The sequence below is a fragment of the Schistocerca gregaria genome, chromosome 1 (genome assembly GCF_023897955.1).
Source record: "Schistocerca gregaria isolate iqSchGreg1 chromosome 1, iqSchGreg1.2, whole genome shotgun sequence".
Taxonomy (NCBI): Eukaryota; Metazoa; Arthropoda; class Insecta; order Orthoptera; family Acrididae; genus Schistocerca; species Schistocerca gregaria.
Window position 1 is genome coordinate 1,196,969,539 of NC_064920.1, and position 22,677 is coordinate 1,196,992,215.

Below are 22,677 nucleotides of genomic sequence, written 5' to 3' on the forward strand. Positions count from 1 at the left end.
ACTACTGACAGACACAAACACTCCACCACCAATTCTGCCTAATCTATCTTTGCTGAACACCGTCTGAGACTTCGAAAAAATTTCTGCAGAACTTATTTCAGGCTTTAGTCAGCTTTCTGTACCTATAACGATTTCAGCTTCCGTGCTTTCTATTAGAGCTTGAGGTTCAGGGACTTTCCCAGCACAACTACAACAATTTACAACTATAATTCCGAATGTTCCTTGATCCAAGCACGTCCTGTATTTGCCATGCACCCTTTGACATTGCAGCCCACCCCGTACTTTCCCGAGGCCTTCTAACCTAAAAAACCGTCCAGTCCACGCCACACAGTCTCCGCTACCCGTGTAGCTACTAGCTGAGTGTAGTGAACTCCTGGCCTATTCAACGGAACCCGAAACCCCACACCCTATGGCGCAAGTCAAGGAATCTGCAGCCAACACGGTCGCAAAACCGTCTGAGCCTCTGATTCAGACCCTCCACCCGGCTCTGCACCAAAGGTCCGCAGTCGGTTTTGTCGACGAAGCTGCAGATGGTGAGCTCTGCCTTCATCTCGTAAGACCGGCAGCCTTCACCATATCAGATAGCCGCTGGAATCCAGAGGGAATTTCCTCAGATCCAAAGCGACACACTTCATTAGTGCCGACATGTGCCACCACCTGCAGCTGGCTGCACCCTGTGCTCTTCATGGCATCCGGAAGGACCCTTTCCACATCAGGAATGAGTCCACCCGGAGTGCACACGGAGTGCACTCTGGATTTCTTCCAGTCGCTTTATAGCTTGAATCTCCTTATTGGACCATGAGTATTTGTTGCTAAGAGATCAAGTATGCTTTCGCAACCATTTACACTTCGACTGGGCTCCTGAACTAGATGATCAAAACAATTTTCTGAGGATTTCGTACGACTTTTTATGCCTACCATCGTCTTCAAACATGTATTTTCGCCAACATATAAAGAGTAGATTGAAGTCACCACCAAAAATTTTGTCTAAAGTTATTTCCGGCTTTAGCCAGCTTTCTGTACCTATACAGATTTGAGATTCAGTGGTTTCTGATTCTTTTCCAATACAGCTACAATAGTTAACAGCTATGGTATTTATTCTTTCTATGACTACCTTCTTCTTGTTTTCGTCCTGCATCCTTTCAGATTGAAGCCTTTATTGCAAGTCCCCAAGTCCCTCTAACATAAAAAACTGCCCAGTCCCCTCCATACAGCCCCACTGTTGATGTATCTGCTTCCTTCATGTAGTGAACTCCTGCCCTGTTTAGCAATACCTGGGAACCCACCACCCTAAGGTGTAAATTGAGGAATGTGCAAGCCCTGTAGCTACTTCCTCTTTGTAGTGGACTTCCTGACCTATTTAGCAATACCTGGGACTCCATCACCCCAAGGTGTAAGTTGAAGAATCTGCAATTTACATAGTCGCAGAACCCTCTAAGTCTCTTATTCGTAACCCCCCCCCCCCCCCTGCACTGTACCAATGGACCACAGTCGGTTCTGTACACAATGTTGCAGATGGTGGGCTCTGCTTTCATCTCTCAAGGAAGACTGGCAGTCTTTCCTACTTGAGCTAACCACTTGAAACCACAGAGAATTTCTTCCAATCCAAAGCTACACACATCGATAGCATCAACATAGGCCACCACCTGCAGTTATCTGCACATTGTGCCCCTCATGGCATCAAGATGTACCCTTCCACCTGTCTAATGACTACTCATGGTATGTATGCAGAATACAAAAGTGAGTCTTTTCCCTCCTGTGAAGCTGTGTCCCTAAGGGACACCATTATGCACCTAACACTGAAGTTTCCAACTACCAGTAATCCTACTCTCTGTGAATGCTCAGACTTGTAGGCCGAGAGGATTCGTCTGAAAAAGGGTGAGCAACTTCATGTGGCTCAGGGGCTTTGTTGAACCCAGATAGTGCCTGAAAACTGTTCATCAGACGAACCTGGGAGGCCCTGCTATTAGCCATTGGAAAGTCTTTCGCAGCCAGACACACCTTAGAACGACCTCCCACTCACCATGGATGAGGGATCAGTGTGGGCAGTACCCAGAATGGCTATAGTAGTGGACTGATTGGGGGACACATGAGTCATGCTGGACATTCCTCACATAGCCCCATCTGCCCTCCGAACAGTGACGTCCTTTAGCGACAGCCTCAAGTTGTGTGATTGAAACCAATGCCACCTGGTGCTGTGAGCGATGGGTCACCAAGTTGTCTTGCATCTGAACATTGCAGTACAGATGGCCTGATAAATACATAGACATGTATGGAATATAAGAGTTATAGCTAAAAAACACTGACGAATTGTAAAGTACGTCACTTCTTTTGAGCAGCTGTGTTAGTTCACAGTACTCGTAAATATAATTCTCAAGATGCAGTCGCCTTTATCTGCAGCAGGAACACAGGTCCTCACTCACCGACAGAGTAACCGACACTGATCTAATGTAACCAAAACAAATAAACAAAAAACTGTAAGACACGAGGGTCAATACAAGCTTCGATACATTCTGGCAAGCACGGGGCTGGGGGGTTTCGGTGGGTGGGGAAGGGGGAGTACTTTACGTCAAATTGCTATTAAAACGATAGACTGTACCTCGTAAACAGACAAATACGCCAGAGATTAAAATAAAACTAAATTAGTATCCACACATATAACTCAAAATAAGTCGCTCCTGTTTGAAGTTCGCGAACATAATTTGCAAATGAACGGTGTACTCGCCTTTATCTGCAGCAGAAACGCAGGTCCTCTCTCACTGACCGTCTAAACGACACTGACCTGATCTAACCAAAATAAATAAACCAAAATATAAAAAAACCCGTACGATTTTAGGGTCGATGTAATCGGAGGTACTGTACACAAGACTGCTATTAAAACGAAAGACTGTGCCTCGTAATCACGCAAATACGCCAGAAATTAAAATTAAATTAAATTAGTATCCGCACAGATAACTGAAAATAGGTCGCTCCGAAGCAAATGAACTGTGTACTCTTCTTTATCTACAGCAGGTGCTCTGTCACTGTCTAGCCAATATTGTGAATGTCGTCACGTGGAAGATGGAGGGCCACTTGCACATGTGAAAGGATGTTGGCAATCACTCTCGTTAGCATTTTAGGACTTAATTTTGTTTGTATAGTTGGTTGCACAATACGACCCTTGGGAAACACAGTCAAACAAGTGCAACGTCTTAATAACCACTGCTAGTTTGTGATATCCATTCAATCGGCGGCAGTGCTGTGTTTTCGCCATGTACATGGGTCACAAATGTGTGAATTCGCTAGTGGAGAGTAAATGACATGATGTGTTGTTAATGTTCTACGAAATACACACTTTGTTACTGAGGTTACACATAGAATAATCACAGAGCACGTTACAGGAAACAGAAAGATAAGAACAACAATTTCTATAAAGATTAACAGTCGTTCACTATTTATATTATCGGATTGGTTGTCGACGTCGATCTCGGCGATCGATGCAATCAATTTCGAATATTAGCAGACGACAACACCGTTCTTCCCACCGACTCGAAGTCAAAACTTTCTTCCAGAGGAACTTTGACGCACCGTACCATTCCATACCGTTCTATTCTGTTGAAGGCCCTTGCGAATGCTGCAATTAGGAACAGATTGTGGAACATATTGGCGCCCTTTCCGTGCCATTCCATCAAATTTGATCTGATCTGTGTTGAGAAGAAGAAATCGAACAGTCTATCTCAGTTACAGGGCGACACTATACTGATTTTCAACCAACAACTCCTTTTCAGTCATTGTTTTTTTCCTACGACCCCGTTATGGAAGACATCTCCATCATCATCAATTATGTGCAGACCACGACTTTTTCCTGGCGCATTTACTGTGGCTACAGATTTTGTCTCTCACCAAGTTGTGGCGACACCAGTCATCTTATTTTTACGTGCACGTTTAAAATTAAAACAGAAGGTTCTTCTATTGAATTTATATAGTGCTCCTGTCACTGATGTATTCTGTACAAATTAGGATAATTGTTGGCCGTGAATACATCATATAAGGTCGTTGTATATACGTTTTTGCATTATGAAATCTCGTAAGATCGTTGGTCTTTATTGTACGTTCTGTCAAAATTTTTGTGCGTAGATTGCAAAATTAATCAGAGGCTTTGGGTGCTGCAGCCATGGAGGTATACATCCATGTCAGCAACTGCGGAAGTTGTAACATCTCTGAGAAAGTCTTTCGATAAACGTTTCGTAATAGGTTAAGTTGTTGGTGTTACCCATGCATGAGAATTATTGTAAAGTAAACTGATATGGGAGATCGAACGACGTATTCCGGTAGCATGTATTCCGATTTTTCGAATAAGGATTCCGACTTGAACGTTCCAGGTAGGAAAACAGTAAAATATATGTTGCATAATAGGTAGCATTAACAAAATTTCTTCAGTTCAAAACTAAAAATGTAAAGTTTCATTCCAATGACATTGTGAGCAATGATTACAGAACTGTTTCGCTGAGTTGATCGCAATGTCGTGCAGAGCTGTGTGTGATTACTGGCATTAGAAACTGAACAGTTTCCTAAATTTCTGTAGATGAGATAGGCTTAACGTGTGTGTTGTCAAATTATAGAAATGTTCATGTGTTCTAAAGAGGTAGAGGAATGATTTGATAGCACTTAGTGTGATGCGTATACATTGAAACGTCGCGTTTTGTTTTTTTTTTTCCCACCCGATGTTATAACAAAATAGTACATTTGTAAACTTACGTTTTATTGTAAATGATTTAGAGATGTGAGTCCTCGAATGCAGTTGTTGTAATGATGTATTTATTTAAAAGAGTGCGTATTTTCAATTTGTTGCAGGCTCAACGAAAAACCTCGCTCCCCTCTCGCCGTACCTGAACTTCAACCCTGTGTACCTACCACAAAGCCAGCCGGAATTCATATTCCCAGAAGGTGCTTCGAGACAGAGAGGGCGATATGAGCTAGCGTTTTCACAGATAGGCGTTTCATGCATGGCAGGAGCAACAATAGGAGGCATTAACGGATTTTACAATGGGCTGAAAAGTACAACCCTTGCAGGACATACTGGAAAGTTGAGAAGAACACAGTAAGTAAATTTTTCTACACGCATATACATTGGAGGTTTGTTGTGTAATGCAACGCTAAATAAATAAATACGGGTGAAGAAATATTTTGCCCACAAAGTATTTTCTAAACCTTTGATATGTGCACAAGCTGTTCGAACATTGGTGGGTTATATTTTGCAAATTTTCCTCAAGATAAGGAATTTGTGCATATTTATTGAAGTATTTCATTAGGAGTATTAAAAAGAATTGATGTGTTAAATTTAATTTTGAGAAGACCAGTGAAATAGGCCTATACATATGGTTACATTAAAGTTTCTGTATAAGAAATTGCATTAGACATGTTTTATGGCAACACTGAAGAGGATCAAGAGGTCGGCTGTGTACAGGTACAACCCCTTGTCACTTGTAAGTTAGTTTCTCATATTGTTGCTGCTTTTAGCCATTTTCTTTGTTTTGCACATTTGTTGTTACTCTGTTGCTAATGCATAGTGATGGGGTTAGGAGATTCCAGTGTTTTCCAGTTCTTTCCTGAAGCTGCATTGGTTTCCTTTCTCAATAACTTGAATGTGGCGTGGACCTATACTATTACTACTATGTCAGTGCTATCGGTCTATGAGATCGCACCTGGGACTTTGTGTTATGGATTCAGTAACCAGGTCTAAGACCACTGTTCATGTCATCAACTCTGACTTTGAGGATACTGCCTTAAAATAGTTTGGGGACGGATCAACGAAATTGAAACTGAACATAATACAGTATAAGAACAGTGTGATTGTGAAGATTAATTTGTTTCGCCACTCGTGAATTCCTTGAGTGAAAGAAGTGATGCAGTCAGAAGTGTGGAGACTTAATCTTTTGCGCTGCTGAAATACTGTAGGTCAAAACAAATGTCGTTGCTTGTCGATGTCGAAACCTCTGCTAATGAAGACCAGTGGCATTATTTCTCTGCATGTTAGACATAAGGCGGCTAGGGTCGACCAAAGCATCCTATCCCACCCATCGGCTTTGACCCGTGGCGTAAGGCTGTTGTGGTGTGTGACGTCACGAGGGCGGGGAATTTAGTTTGTGAGAGTGGCGTGTTTGTAGGTGTCAGTTTGATGTGATCGTTGGTGCTCTCTGGCGGTGTGTTAGGTGATATTTTTGATTTCGTTTGCGAGTGGGGCGTCGTTTGTGAATTTTTTGATGTCTTTGGTAGGTATGGATATATGACTGATAGGGTCAACAGTTTTCAGTTATAGGCTATGATGAGGGACAGTGTGTTATCTCTAGTAAAATTTCTTCAACTATTCGGATTTTTGGATGAAGTTGGTGAAGTGTTGACTGTCTTGAAGAAATGAGGCGTACCTAAGGTTCTGGTGTCTGTCCAGGGACGGCTGTATGTGGAGAAGTCGTAAGAATAACAGGTCAACGGAAGTGTTTTATCCCAATGTGTGGCTGTGAATGTTGTTGGTATTGGGATATGGTTTTGAGCTATGTAGGTCAAGGGAAGTGTTAGGTCCTAATTTATGGGATCGGGAGCTGCTGTTAAGCTATATAGGTCAAGGGAAGTGTCCAATTCCAGGTGATTTAGTGGAGTTTTGTGATGTTTTTTCCGTTGTTTTGCGTGGTTTTGTATGGGGGTGGGTGTCTAAATTTGTTTGTATTTAGTTTGTCCCCACCCAACACCAATTTCCAGCTCTTGTCCCTTTAGTGTCATTATGCTTTTTGTGGAACGTGTGTGTGTGTGTGGTTTTTTTTTTTCCGATATATTTCCGCCCTCATATGTACGTAACGACTTTATAGGCACCATATTGGAATCGTGGTTTATGGTTGTTTCCGCCATATTTGTGACATCATGGGTCAAAGCAGACGGGCGAGATTGGACACTTTCGTATTTCCGGCGACTGAATACATTTGTTCTTCACAATTCCTACAAGGACAGTACTCAGGTGAACTCCATTAATTTTTGGAGAAGCTTGTAAACTCATTGGTGATGCCACAGAGAGAAAAACGAGTTGACAAGTATCACACAGCTCATGCATTTTGTGCATCCATCACCGTGTTTTGAATACAGCAGAACCAAGAGAAGTTGTTGTAGAATAACAGGAAACATGCAAAACATGCTCCCAAAAAAGAGAAAGACATATTTACATTGTTGCAAGCCAATCTGACTTGACATCTCTACTACAATTTCCAGCAAGTGCAAAGAAATTCTTTGAAAGAAGGAAACTAAATACCTAAAAAGTACTAGTGTAATTTTCAGTTTTTTTTATTTTGTAGCAGTTTGTTTGTAGTATTGCATGTGTAATAAACAATAAAATTATAGGCATAGTCCATATCAATTCACGCAGGCTATGGAAAATCTTATCTTCATAGTCTCAGATCTTATTGAATTTAGCATATGTTAAAATGAAGGACTAAGCAAGGAACACACATTTGTTTTCTGCAAAAAAAAATTCTGTTCAGAGATAGAGCCCTCCATAAGATGACAGTGCGCATACCATTTTGGAAAAAAAAAAATTTAAAGGCTGTATCTTCGGAACAGTTCTAGATATTTTATTGGGGTTTTTTTATTTGAAAGATAATTGCCATATGATTACAAAGAAATCCTCCATTTGGATGTATCTGTCAAAGTTCTGTTGCTATAGTGTTCTCAATTTTTTAATTATAATTTATGGAAATTTTTTTCTCAAAAATACCAGTCCATAAAATTTTTAATTTTTTAAATTTGTTATTAGTACCATATAGTTAAACATTCCCTGAAAAGGATAGCTTCCACTTTTAGGTTGAACAGTTTCTTAAACAATTGAAATTTTTGCCATACGTACATTATCACATAGGCTCATATAAATCAAAATCTAGCCTTATTTGAAATAATTTTAGTTTTCAAAGATGAGTAAGTCACACCTCTCTCTCTCTCTCTCTCTCTCTCTCTCTCTCTCTCTCTCTCTCTCTCTCTCTCTCTCTCTTATTTTTTTTTTAATGGTTCCAAAATGTATGTGAAAGGTCTAAGAGAGTCTAAAGAAAAGGTTTCAATTTATAATTTATACAACTTGTGTGCACTGTTTTGTGCTTAAATTAGCCAGTTAGTTAACTAAAAATGTATTCCACTGGTTCAGTGGCTTCCTTTGATACAGAGTGATGACTTCCTGTTGAGCCAATCGCAACTGGAGCACTTACAATCTTCAAAACATTCTGGATAGAATGGTAGCTGGTACATGTGGTAGCATAAGTGACGTCTTAGTCACAATGTGGGAGTTGTTGTGAATGGTTCTTTCCGCCATATTGGTGACATCATTGGTCACAGCAGAACAGGTGGAATCGGACGTTTCTGTTAAACCAAGTTCACTATAGTTTTACTTAACTCATAACTGGTGTCCATAATCTCTGCAATCTACCAGTCACAGTCATACACACCCGTACAAACTTTCTCCTTCTCAGGTTGGGAATCTGAATAGCATCCTGCTGTTTCCGAGGTGTTAGCCAAGTTAATGAATTTTCTTCTTTCATGCTCTTTAAAGTGCGTGCAATAAGAGTTCGTCCATCACTTTGAGTCCAAAAATGTGTCTTCTGAATTCCATTCACAGTAGTAATTTGTTTTGACTATTCTTCTTTTTTTCTGCTCACGGAATTCTTCAGTCCTCTTTGGACAAAAGAATAAGGGCTGTGGTTGTGTAAGATTTCACTACTCTTATAAAAATCCTCGGCATTCTGAATCACAGCTATATTTGGTGTGGAAAGGTTATGTTTTGTAGCATGGTGCTTCAGCAGGCCACCTACACCATCACAAGGCCCCTTCCCGTGACCATAGTACTGTATATCCAGTCAGTTGACACAAGTGACTTGCTCAATTGAAACAGCTGGTAACAATTTTTAAAATAACTAGGAGCACCATCAGAAATAATGATCTTCTCTGCCCCTGTTTGCAGTGAAGAATTTTGCGCATTGCTAGCAAAGTATGTGCTGCATCATGTCCTGTGCCATCACTTATAACTGCAACACTTGTGGTCTTGTTTTGAAAATGTCACTCCTGTAAAAATTGAAACCTGGTCATTGCTCCAATGAGGCCCTTGTACTTCTTGTGGGAGAATTACAGACCAGTTCTCAGCAAAATCACAGTGAAGCACTAAACATAGTTCTTCAGCCTGTACACACCCTTTCACTTCTGCAATGTGTTGTTGCAATTTCTTCAGATACTGGTGTGTTACTGCTTTCACTGACCATTTACCATGTTCATAAATGAAACTGTCAAAGGCAACAGTTTTCTTAATTAGTTCATTTTCCTCTCATGTTGCATATGTAATTTCTGCAGAGTTATCTGCTACTTCTTCCAGGCCAAGTGTCTGAAGACAGTCATTCCTTTACAGGGCAGTCACCACCTTCCTAAAACAAACAAGTCTCTCACTTTATGTCACAGACTATTAATGACTTCACAGGCCCAACCAAGGTGTCATATGTCATGTGCTCCAGTAGTTTCTTCAAAGTTACCACACAAAGTTCAAAATTCGCGCAGTACTCAGATACGCAGAAATCTCTACGTGGGTGTGGAACTACCCACTTAGGTTGAAGTGCATAAAATTTTGATCTTCGGATATGTGAAGTTGTATTGTTGCTCTGATAAACTGCAAAAGTTTCTTTAATACTGCAATTCATGTTCCTTATCACTTTCACAGAGTTTTGACCGTAAACTGTTATAGTGTCTTTTCTGTTGGCACTCTGGCGTGAACAGTCCCATTTATCTTCCAGATAAAATGACTGTATTAATAAGTTCAAATAACTTGAGCTGCTTCTACTGGATGACCATAATAAGGATCTTGTCTTCCAAAGACTCCTTTTACGGACCTAACATTTCGTAATTTGTCTACCATGTACTGTGATGCTGATGGAATGTGGTTCAAAATTTTTCTTTGGGAATGTCTCCGGAATAATAGTTAAAACTTGCACCTTTTCACTGTAGGATGCACAATATTCAATAGCTGAATTGACATGTGTGAAAAATTCCTGTCCAGAGGTGCTAGAGTGCTTTGGTTCATTTTCTTCTGGGGCTGTAATTTCTGCTTTGAAGAGTGTGGTCAGTTTTGCTGTAGTGCAGGGCTTCCCAACGTGTGAAAAATGTGTACTTTTACTTCAGGTCGTATTCCTAAGCAACCTACGCGGTTTCTAAGTGAGAACGCATACACAGTTTAGTGCCGGAGAATGCGGCTTCTCTGATAGACTGTTTCGCAACAATACGGGGTTCGTTTGTGCGCCGGCTCACGGCGTTAGATGCGCTGAAACCTTTTGCGCATGCGCGGAGCGAGCCTTGTCGACCAATCGCAGCACTCACTGGCACATATGCGGCCCCAGGCATCATTAAATGTTAAACTTGATTTGTCAATGCACTACCTATTTCATAAGTCGATTTTTGACCTTCAAGTTGTTTTCATTCATCTCTAAACCAAAGACTATTGATACTTTGGGAGAGGGGGGGGGGGGGGGATCATAGGGAATAGACTAGGGGTCTGCCATGGATTTTCAACTGGAGAAGGGGTACACCAGCTGGAAAGATTGGGAAGCCCTGCTGTAGTGTATTCATCCATAGCTTTAGTAATTTCTCTGCTTTCTTCACACATAGGCCTTATGACTAGACTTCACTGACCACGATTTCTTAATGCGACTAAGATCTACCTCTGTAGTTGACTTATTCAGGGTATTTAATTGTTCCTCTATTTATGGTATTCTGCACCATGAGAGGCTTCACCTTGTTCAGATACTACCATTGTTGTTATTCTGTCAAAACATTTAGAACACAAAGTTGTCACTGGAAACATCTTCTCTTTGAAACGGAGTCTTCAAAAGAGAACACTTATTCCCAACCTGTTTGTCTATATTTCACTCTTTTATGGATATGTAAATAGTCAGTACACTTAACCCTGCTGTGGCCCCAGTCAGAAGACGTTTTTAACAGCCCTTTTCGCAAAACATACTGCAACTGTGTCAACTGGCAAATTCCTCACGAAAACGCAGAACTCACTGGATTGTATCAGATTTCTTAAAAACCTCTTCAGTAAGCAAATTAGCACTGTAGAACAACCACCACGACAAAGAAACTGACAAACAACAACAAAGTGTAAGAAATATCTGCAACAATGAAAGTGAAAAGAAATAACTGTGACAAAGACAATAGAAATAAACGTTGTTGTGGTCTTCAGTTCTGAGAGTGGTTTGATGCAGCTCTCCATGCTACTCTATCCTGTGCAAGCTTCTTCATCTCCCAGTACTTACTGAAACCTACATCCTTCTGAATCTGCTTAGTGTATTCATCTCTTGGTCTCCCTCTATGATTTTTACCCTCCACGCTGCCCTCCAGTACTAAATTGGTGATCCCTTGATGCCTCAGAACATGTCCTACCAACCGGTCCCTTCTTCTTGTCAAGTTGTGCCACAAACTCCTCTTCTCCCGAATTCTATTTAATACCTCCTCATTAGTTATGTGATACACCCATCTAATCTTCAGCATTCTTCTGTAGCACCACTATTCGAAAGCTTTTATTCTCTTCTTGTCCAAACTATTTATCGTCCATGTTTCACTTCCATACACTGCTACACCACATACAAATACTTTAAGAAAGGACTTCCTGACACTTAAATCTATACTTGATGTCAACAAAGTTCTCTTCTTCAGAAAAGCTTTCCTTGCCATTGTCAGTCTACATTTTATATCCTCTCTGCTTCGACCTTCATAAGTTATTTTGCTCCCCAAATAGCAAAACTCCTTTACTACTTTAAGTGCCTCATTTCCTAATCTAATTCCCTCAGCATCACCCAACTTAATTGGACTACATTCCATTATCCTTGTTTTGCTTTTGTTGATGATCATCTTACATCATCCTTTCAAAACACTGTCCATTCCGTTCAACTGCTTTTCCAAATCCTTCGCTGTCTCTGACAGAATTACAATCTCATCGGCAAACCTCAAAGTTTTTATTTCTTCTCCATGGATTTTGATACCTACTCCGAATTTTTCTTTTGTTTCCTTTACTGCTTGATCCATGTACAGATTCAATAACATCGGGGAGAGGCTACAACCCTGTCTCACTCCCTTCCCAACCACTGCTTCCCTTTCATACCTCTCGACTCTTACAATGGCCATCTCGTTTCTGTATAAATTGTAAATAGTCTTTTGCTCCCTGTATTGTACCCGTGCTTCCTTCAGAATTTGAAAGAGAGTATTCCAGTCAACATTGTCGAAAGCTTTCTCTAAGTCTACAAATGCTAGAAACGTAGGTTTGCCTTTCCTTAATCGTTCTTCTAAGATAAGTCGTAAGGTCAGTATTGCCTCACACGTTCCAGTATTTCTACGGAATCCAAACTAATCTTCCCCGAGGTCGGCTTCTACTAGTTTTTCCATTCGTCTGTAAAGAATTCGTGTTAGTATTTTGCAGCTATGGCTTATTAAACTGATTGTTCGGTAATTTTCACATCTGTCAACACCTGCTTTCTTTGGGGTTGGAATTATTATATTCTTCTTGAAGTATGAGGGTATTTCGCCTGTCTCATACATCTTGCTCACCAGATGGTAGTTTTGTCAGGACTGGCTCTCCCAAGGCCGTCAGTAGTTCCAATGGAATGTTGTTTACTCCAGGGGCCTTGTTTCGACTCAGGTCTTTCAGTGCTCTGTCAAATTCTTCACGCAGTATCGTATCTCCCATTTCATCTTCATCTACATCCTCTTCCATTTCCATAATATTGTCCTCAAGTACATCGCCCTTGTATAGACCCTCTATATACTCCTTCCACTTTTCTGCTTTCCCTTCTTTGCTTAGAACTGGGTTACCATCTGAGCTCTTGATGTTCATACAAGTGGTTCTCTTTCCTCCAAAGGTCTCTTTAATTTTCCTGTGGGCAGTATCTATCTTACCCTAGTGATAAGTGCCTCTACATCCTTACATTTGTCCTCTAGCCATCCCTGCTAAGCTATTTTGCATTTCCTGTCGATCTCATTTTTGAGACGTTTGTATTCCTTTTTGCCTGCTTCATTTACTGCATTTTTATATTTTCTCCTTTCATCAATTAAATTCAATATTTCTTCTGTTACCCAAGGATTTCTACTAGCCCTCGTCTTTTTACCTACTTGATCCTCTGCTGTATTTCTTTCCCCCATTCCTGTCAATTGTTCCCTTATGCTCTCCCTAAAACTCCGTACAACCTCCAGGACCCATCTCCTTAAATTCCCACCTTTTTGCAGTTTCTTCTGTTTGAATCTACAGTTCATAACCAATAGATTGTGGTCAGAGTCCACATCTGCGTCTGGAAATGTCTTACAATTTAAAACCTGGTTCCTAAATCTCTGTATTACCATTATATAATCTATCTGATGCCTTTTAGTATCTCCAGGATTCTTCCATGTATACAGCCTTCTTTTATGATTCTTGAACCAAGTGTTGACTATGATTAAGTTATGCTTTGTGAAAAATTCTACCAGGCGGCTTCCTCTTTCATTTCTTACCCCCAATCCATATTCACCAAGTTTTCTTCTCTTCCTTTTCCTGCTGTCACCCATGTCTATTAAATTTTAGTCTCCCTTCACTACCTGAATAATTTCTCACCATACATTTCATCAGTTTCTTCATCTACAGAGCTAGTTGGCATATAAACTTGTACTACTGTAGTAGGCATGAGCTTCGTGTCTATCTTGGCCACAATAATGCATTCACTATGCTATTTGTAGTAGCTTTCCCGCACTTTTTATTCATTATTAAACCTACTCCTGCATTACTCCTATTTGATTTTGTGTTTATAACCCTGTAGTCACCTGACCAAAAGTCTTGTTCCTCCTGCCACCGAACTTCACTAATTCCCACTATATCTAACTTTAACCTATCCATTTCCCTTTTTAAATTTTCTAACCTACCTGCCTGATTAAGGGTTCCCTCTGACAACCATGCCTCCATCCTTGCTACCTTCCCTGTTTTCCTTCCCCTGTTGCTTCATAACCTGGGTTGTGAGTAACTAAATCCACTTTCCGTTCTTCCCTTTCTTTCCCATCTCTCCTCCCTGATGAAGGAACATTTATTCCGAAAGCTAGGAACTTAAATTTTCGGTTGTTTTTTGTGTTTCTATCGGCTGTACTGAGCTGAGGTAAGTACTGGCCAGCCCCTCTATCTCTTTGTTAGTAATTGTTTCACATCTTTATATGAGATTTTCCATTAATTAGTTTGATTAAGGGTTCTGACATTCCACGCTCCGATCCATAGAACGCCAATTTTCTTTTTTCTGATAACAACGTCCTCTTGAGTACTCCCCGCCTGGAGATCCATATGGGGGTCTATTTTACCTCCGGAATATTTTACCCAAGAGGACGCTATCATCTTTTAACCATACAGTAAAGCTGCAAGCCATCAGGGAAACATTACGGCTGTAGTTTCCCCTTGCTTTCAGCCGTTCGCAGTACCAGCACATCAAGGCTGTTTTGGTTAGTGTTACAAGGCCAGATCAGTCAATCATCCAGACTGTTACCCCTGCAACTACTGAAAAGGCTGCTGCCCCTCTTCAGGAACCACACGTTTGTCTGGCCTCTCAACAGATACCCTTCCATTGTGGTTGCACCTACGAAACAGCCATCTGTATCCCTTAGGCACGCAAGCCTCCCCACAAACGGCAAGGTCCGTGGTTCATGGGGGGGGGGGGGGGGGGGGCAAAGAAATTTGTTAGAAGAAACTTCAGTGAACACATACATTACCCTTGAAAGTAAAAAAATGATTTTTTAAAATAAAACCTGTCAAACTTAAACGTGGAGGCTCTCCTTTACAGAGAATATAGTACTACATGGTACCAATCAACAGGAGAAAAATCTAATTTTTCTGGATTGGAATTTTTGAAAATAATTTTTTTTCCTGTAAATTATAAAAAAAATTTAAGATGATAGTAAAATAACTGACGGATATGTTCAAATGGAGGATACCATTGTACGGTTACGTTTCAAATAAAAAACACTCTCTTAACAAAATATTTAAAGCTGTTAGAGATACAGCATTTTTAAAAAATTTCTGAAATTGGCACCTTCAAAATGGTGTTTGCAGCGTCATCTTTGGAGGCGGTTTAAATACAGTCGTTCCTTGGACCTGAGACAGTGTGGGACAAAGAAATGAACAGGAATGCTAATGGTTAACTTTTTTTTTTTTTTTTTTGTGTGTGTGTGTGTGTGTGTGTGTGTGTGTGTGTGTGTGTGTGTGTCACATAACCTCCAATCCCTACTGAATTCCCTAGTTCCATTCCTGGACATCTACAAAGTCCATCTCTCTCCAATCATCCCCCCCCCCCCCCCCCCCCTTCCCACAGACACAGAAAATCCATAAATCCTCAATTCTAGACACCCCATTATAGCCAGTTACTGTGCTCCCACTGAATGTATTTTCCCTCTTATTGGCCAACACTGCCAATCAATTGCCTGATGCCCATTCTGTCAAATCAAAGATGCTAACAACTTCCTTCACCGTCTTGCTATCACCCCCACCCCATTACCACCTGGGTCCCTACTCATTACTTCCCTATACAGCAACATCCTTCATGCCCATGGCCTTGCTACTGCCGAACACTACATCTCCCAGTAGCTTTCAGACTCCAAATCTACCACCTCATTCCTCACACAACTTACCAACTATATCCTCATATACACAACTTCTCCTTGTAGAGGAGGATATACAAACAAGTCGATTGCGCATCGAAAGACATCCATATGGCTTTCACTGTTGTTAACTCGTTTATGGGCAATCTTAAGGGAACTTTGCAAGTCTCCTAAATCACGTCTGGTTCACATTCATTAATGAAATCTTTATGATCTGGACTGTGGACCAAGACCTTATCCTCAATCTTTCACTACCTCAACGCTTCTTCTCCCATCTGTTTCACATGCTTCTCCTCAACCCAACCTTCATAGACTTTGACCTACACCTTTCCAATGGCTCCTCCATGCTTTGTTTGTATTAAAGTCACTAACTGCCAACAATACCTGCATTTTGACAACTGTCACCTTTTCCACACCAAGAAATTGCTGCCATTCAGTCTGGCCACATGTGGACACCATATCTACAGTGACAAGAATTGCCTTGCTCAGTACGCTGAATGTCTCACAAGGATCCTAAGACAGCCAGTATCCCCCTAATATATTCCACAGATTGCCTGTGCCATATCCTCATACTCTCTTTAATTGTACCACCAGTTCCAACAATCAGCATTCATCTTGTCACCCAGTATTATCTCGAACCAAGCAACTGATCCCTATTCTTGTGCAGGGCTATGGTCCTCTTATAATCATGCCTAGAAATCAGGGACATCTTGCCCAAAATTTTTCTAACCCCTCCTAAAGTGGTACTCCATTGGTCCACCCAACGCAACATTACCCAGTACATCCCACTGCAGCCCTGTCATTGGCATATCCTATCTCATCATAGGCAGGACCATCTGTGGAAGTGGCCCATTGGTTGCAATCATTGCACAACATATTATGTGGATATGACTGTCAGCAAGCTTTCCACCAGAATGAATGGCCCTTGGGAAACTGTGTCCAAGAACAGTTGACAAACTAGTGGCACAGCACTCTGCTGACCACTACATGCAAAGCTCAGTGGCTGCTTTACAACATGGGTCATATGGGTACTTCCTATAAACACTGTTGTTTGTGAACTACGTAGATGGGAACTATCTTTACAACATGTCCTTCACTCTCATAATCCCTCTGGCATCAGCCTCCTTTACTAACCCACTGTCCACACATCCTCTAACAGTTTCTCATGCCTCTGTCCTGTAACTCATCATCATCATCATCATCATCATCATCATCATCATCATCATCATGCTCTGGCTCTGGCACCCATGCAGCCCCTGTCTGCTTGTTGTATTCCAATCTTGTACACCCGCTGCCTCCTCCTGCTGCTAGCCACCTGTACCCAGCCATTCCTTGTGCTTCCCACCTATTTCTCCCTGTAACCACTCCAGCCGACACAATTATCACCTCCAGTCCATCTGCTGAATTGCATCTGCAGTATTGTTTGTCCAGCTAGCTCAGTGAAACTGTTAGATAGGCAACCTGCAGCAGGGGACTGTGCACCATCAACCAAGTTAGGAGTATAATGAGATAGATATTATTTATTTTTGTAGATATTATTTATTTTTGTAGATATTTTATACAAATGTAATTAAAATTCTCTAGTTTTTTTTTCCTCGCCTTTACACCAGATCATCATTGAGTCAGCTTATTAACCTGGATTTAGCAATTTTTCTCACCTAGAGGCATCCCCAACCCCCGTAGCACCAGGCTCAGAAGGAAATTGGTATCCCATTTGTTTTATCAAAAGTTATTCTTGTCAGAGTGTGAGAACTTTTGCAAATTGTGTAACTTTGGTGGGATGTGGGTACCTGCCCAGTATTCACATGGACAGATATGCAGTATTCTCAAGATTTGGTTACTACATATTACAAGTGCATGTTTTTGTTACAGGCTCCTAAATTATGTCATGAAACAAGGAGCAGCAACTGCCAACACCCTTGGAGTCATAGCCGTTATGTACAGTGGCTTTGGCACAATATTGTCGTGGATGAGAGGATGTGATGACGAACTCAATACAATCTCAGCTGCAACTGCAACAGGCTTGTTGTACAAGTCATCAGGTATGTGACTCTTAAACACAATATATTTAATTGCAGATTATTTTATACTAGTTAGTGTGTATTCAATAAACATCACAGTGGTGTACCAAGAATACCTGTATCTCACTCCTGAATGAAATTCACTGTTCATATACATGGAATAGTTTCCATTTTTGCAAAATGTGGGTAGTCACTCTCATCGATAGCAGTCTTATAGGAACTTGTTCAAGCTGCTGTTGAATGCTGTACTCGCTATTGCTGACAGCCAATAAAATACAAACAAATCAGTTGATTGGCCAGTGACAGTGCCCTCAGAGATAGAGGTTCTGCATATTCACATTTTTGCATTACTAGTTGTGGAAACTTGTGGAAAGGTCCGCATTTTACCCATGATGGAGACATCTGTGATGATGATTGGAACTGGTAACTTCTGTTCAAAATTTATGTGCTTGTGTCAAACAGCGCTAAAAACTACTGGATATCTTGGAGACGTAATATACTTGACCTCTGCTAGAAAAACAATGAAACAAATACAGTTGGAGGAAACTGGAATACTCTCAGCATGTGTTAAGCCTTGGTATACTTAGTAATTTGAAATATGTTTCCAAGTTCTTGCTTAGTCACAATGGAGCCTTGTGTTCACTTTTGAGTAGGGACTGAAAATTCGCATTTTTGCAGTAAATGCAAAATAGATGCAAATTTTTCCTCAAAATGCAAAACTGCGAAATTACTTGATGGTGTTTCATAGCAAATATTTATCCATACAAGCTGTTTATCAGAGATAGTTTGAAATAGCATTATTTTCGACATACAGTATAAAAAATATAAGCAGTTACTGGTATTGTACATCATCTGGTGAACCCCAATTTGGAAAGGTAATGTGCACAAGAACCTACTTGCAAAATAGTATATGACTGCAATGATTTATCGATGCGCTTAATGATCTGGTGCCATGCCAATTGTGGATGGTTGAAAGGTCTGTTTAAGATACATGTCAAGTAATGCAGCATAGTACTTAGTCATGGGACCTAGCTATTTTTGGGAAAGAAATGCTTCCATTTGTTTGTTAGCTAAAGCTCAAAAGATAATATAATGCAGACAGTTTTACTGTGCAGCATGTATATGACCCAGGAAAAACTCGGGAATTTTTTCATCTGGGAAAAAACCGGGAAAAATGCGGGAATTTTTCGGAATTCCTGGAATTTTTCATTAATTTAGCTTTCAATTAAATTTTTACATTTGACCGCAGAATTGATTCTCTAGCAAAGAATGTTATTGTATACTGCTACTGGAGAATGATACTGCAGCAATAAAATATTAACGAGAGAGAAAAAAATAAAACTTTAGTGGCAAAGGAAATGTAAAATTTACAACAACAAAAAACCGTGCACACACAAGCGTCTGCAACTAGCAAATATATGTCCAAGGCCTTAGGGAGCAGACTGTAATTCTTTGTAACAATAAACTGCTTGCTATGAGCATGACGTCGCAACTGTTCACGTTAGGTTCGTTTGACTAATTGCCTGAGGTCTGTTGCGCATGCGCATTTGACTCGCGTATAAGCAGTACCTTCTCCCGCTACTTGAAGTTTGGCTGTTAGCTGTATCAGTAGTAGCAGCAAGCAGCTAGATGCAAACGAGAAAAATTTTTCTCGCGTGCCCTAGCTGCCAGATTAACGCTTGCACAGAGTTGTCTGAGTTGTAGTGGGGAGGGGGTTAACCTCCAAGTGACCCGTGTTTACGTTAAGTGATTTTGCTGCTTCTCTTTGTGTACAGCTCCCACGTCAAATGAAAACAAAATGGATTTCTGTGGCCGGGAGCTATCAAGTGAATTAAAATTCATTCACATAATTATGGAGGGCAAAAATATATTATTAATTTCAGTTTTCTGATTTTATTTTATTTCCAAGTTAGTATCAGTCAAGCATTAATCGCCTTGCAGAACAGTGAAGTTATTTTTGCAAGTTTGCTAAAGAAATTTGGCTTTATTAATCTTTCCACCGAGGCAATCATTTTATTTGAAACTAAGTGTTTCATTCTACAATATTGGCTAGTTCAAACTGTTCGCTGAATTTCAAGTGCACGTCGTCATCTTCTGCCTTATATAGCATTATGCCATAATAAAGAACCAAAAGTGAGGTCGTAGAGTACTGGTACTCCAAGAAAATTTACATTCCAAAAACCACACTGAAAAGCTTAATATCAGATGGGACCTACTTCATTGCGAATCTGGAAAAGCCAATTTGCACTTCAAGCCGAATTATGCATTTTAGTATGGTTTAAGAAATTCTGATGCCCGGTTTCTTTTATGGTGTAATGTAAGCTCTCTTAGTGCTTTATACACACGAACATACGGGCTTCCACTGCAGTTGCACACGCACAATAATGCCTGTTTTCTGGCTCTCTGGCAACTGGTAAATCAAACCTATTTCTAACAGTCTCCGGATAGTATTGCGAACTGAGGTTAGAAAAGCGTTACTTTCAAAGTAAATTTCTTTTTACGCAAGATGAATTATGTTACGTGTGAGAAAGTGGGAGGGATATCTAAATCACAGTGTGTTCGAAACTGAAGAGTTTGAGGACCAGCCACTTACAAGAATTTCAAGCCAAGACATTTATGTCACAATTTTAAATTTACTGGCACATTTGTGTGATATATCTTAAAGTATAACACACGCAAAAAAAGATCAATATTACATGTGAAAGCTTACGTTTTCTTATAGATATATGGTACTGTGTACATTAATGTAAACCGTTAACTTTTCCTCTTGCGTGTTCGCGCCATGTAACCAGTGATCTTGCTATTGGTTGACTATAACATGTGTCCTATGCTCTGAATAGCTGCTGTCATCGTCTGACGAGATCTCATGGCTTGAGATATGACTCGTTTACAAAAGGACATCGTAACCTCGGTTTCAACACTCCGGAAACTAATGCTCTGTGTTTGGTGCAATTCGATTTTATACTTTCGTAATATGAAAATATGCAACGTACGCGATTGTATAAAACGTTAACCATTCAAAGGATTGATAAGTTTTACAGTTTCGAGGTTAAATCTACAGAAAACCTACTGTCACTTAGCACAAAAAAAGTGTGTTTTCGCCCGGGAAAAAGCATATTTTTTAAACGGGATATCCAGGAGAAATCCGGAAATTTTTTTTCCTTGTCCCCGTATACACCCTGAAGGTGGCAAATTGGGTGGCGGACATTTTGAACTGTAGTTGCATCGGACACTGCTAGAGGTTGGGCCTCAATTACATCGTTAACAATATTCTATTAACTAGGGATTTGTTTGTAAACAACTCACTGTTTGAACAGTTTGTCACAGTTTGGGAAATCTCAGGTTTTGTTCGATCTGTTGATCGGCCTGCGATCTAGTGTGCTGTGTTGGTACTAGACGACCTGTCATAGCGCACTGAGCACTTTATTAATAGAAATAACTGTGAAACAAGGACTGAAATACATGCTAGGGGGCAGTCGTGTTTAACAATGGCGACTAATGAATTAACAAGTGGTTGCTATCGAGATTCTATCCAATTCTCGAGCTTTCACTTGCCCCATGATCTAGTGATGCCTGATGTTACTATCTCCAAGGCTGGTCTTGTTGCGATGGATTCTCTTAATGAAAATTACATTATTACAATGAATTTTTTGCCCTAAATTTAATTCTTCAGTTATTTTCAAGATTATTTCATCTGAATGTTGCCTTTTGTTTTCAATCTGTTTAAAATCTGTTGTTCTGATATGTAAACAGGGATTGAATTGCTCATTTGCAGCTCTCTGTCTCTCACTTATAAACAGATAAAATGTTATACTGGGTTGAGTAACGTAACATTTTTTGGAGAACCACATTTTTGTTTTTGTCTGTTACCTGTACTTAAAAATCGGCATAAATGTTTTTGTAGCCGTACGTGCGCTATATGAGAAATCATATTGTAAATTTGTTCAGAAACAGTAGGATATTGAGTAGTGGTAGGATTTAATGCTATTTCCACCACTTTTTCTCGAAATTATCTTATTTAAAGACGAGTCATAGCTTACTGTTGCGGCTAGCTTGTAGATTCTTGCATAACCCTTGCACTCGTGCTGTGTGATTCAAATGTTGTGTGAGTGAACAAGCCTGATAGTGTATAGTGTATCGAACGAAGCTGCTTATTGAGTAACCTCAATCCCGTTTAATGCAATCGCTTCAGGCAAATGCCAGCGTGGTTCCTTTGAAGGGGCACGGCCAATTTCCTTCCCCATCCTTCCCTAATCAGAGCTTGTGCTCCGTCTTGAATGACCTCATTGTCGATGGGACATTAAATACTAATCCCCTCCTCCCTCCTCTTTGAACGCAAGTATCATTTGTCCAGTCCTGCCACTAACTTCAGTGAGCAGTTGCGCGGTAGCCATCCCCGAATGCTTCGTGTGGTGTGTAACACATTGTTTTCGTATTAATGATGTAAATAAAATAGAAAGAAACTTCCACATGGGAAAAATATATTAAAAACAAAGATTCCAAAACTTACCAAGCAGGAAAGTGCCGGTAGACAGGCACAATAAATAACACACAAACACACACAGAAACCCACATCCTTTAGTCTTTCCCTCTCCTTCCCTCTTTCCTGAAGAAGCAGCCGTCTGTTGCGAAAGCTAGAAATTCTGTGTGTGGGTTTTATTTATTGTGCCTGTCTACCGGCGCTTTCCCGCTTGGTAAGTCTTAGAATCTTTATTTTTAATACATTGTTTTCTTATTTTGAAATAAGTGAAGCGACTAGTCCTGGTCTATCATGGATTTAGGTTACGACCCTTACAACACCAGAAGAGATCAGTGATCCCTGTGACAGTGTCGGTCCTACTGTAAGCTGCTGCCCAGCAAAATGAAGGTGGCATTTGTTTCCCTGCCCTGTGGCAGTCAAAATTCTAGTCTGTTTATGCTCGTGACCATCCACGACTGTAGCCAATAGTGCCCACCCTCTGCATGATAGTCATACGAAAACAAAATCTGTAACCTTTTCGACCTCGCCAAA

General features: G+C 40.4%; 1 protein-coding gene across 1 annotated transcript in view; it reads left to right on the forward strand.

The window, feature by feature from the left end:
* The first annotated feature begins 4,051 nt into the window (after nt 1-4,051).
* The window catches only part of LOC126284680 (mitochondrial import inner membrane translocase subunit Tim23), a 69,375-nt gene continuing 50,749 nt past the window's right edge, over nt 4,052-22,677 (forward strand). The window contains exons 1-3 of the mRNA XM_049983804.1: nt 4,052-4,361; nt 4,834-5,080; nt 17,518-17,687. Coding sequence (XP_049839761.1) covers nt 4,286-4,361; nt 4,834-5,080; nt 17,518-17,687 — 493 coding nt within the window. The 5' untranslated portion in view covers nt 4,052-4,285. The remainder of the gene's footprint in view (nt 4,362-4,833; nt 5,081-17,517; nt 17,688-22,677) is intronic.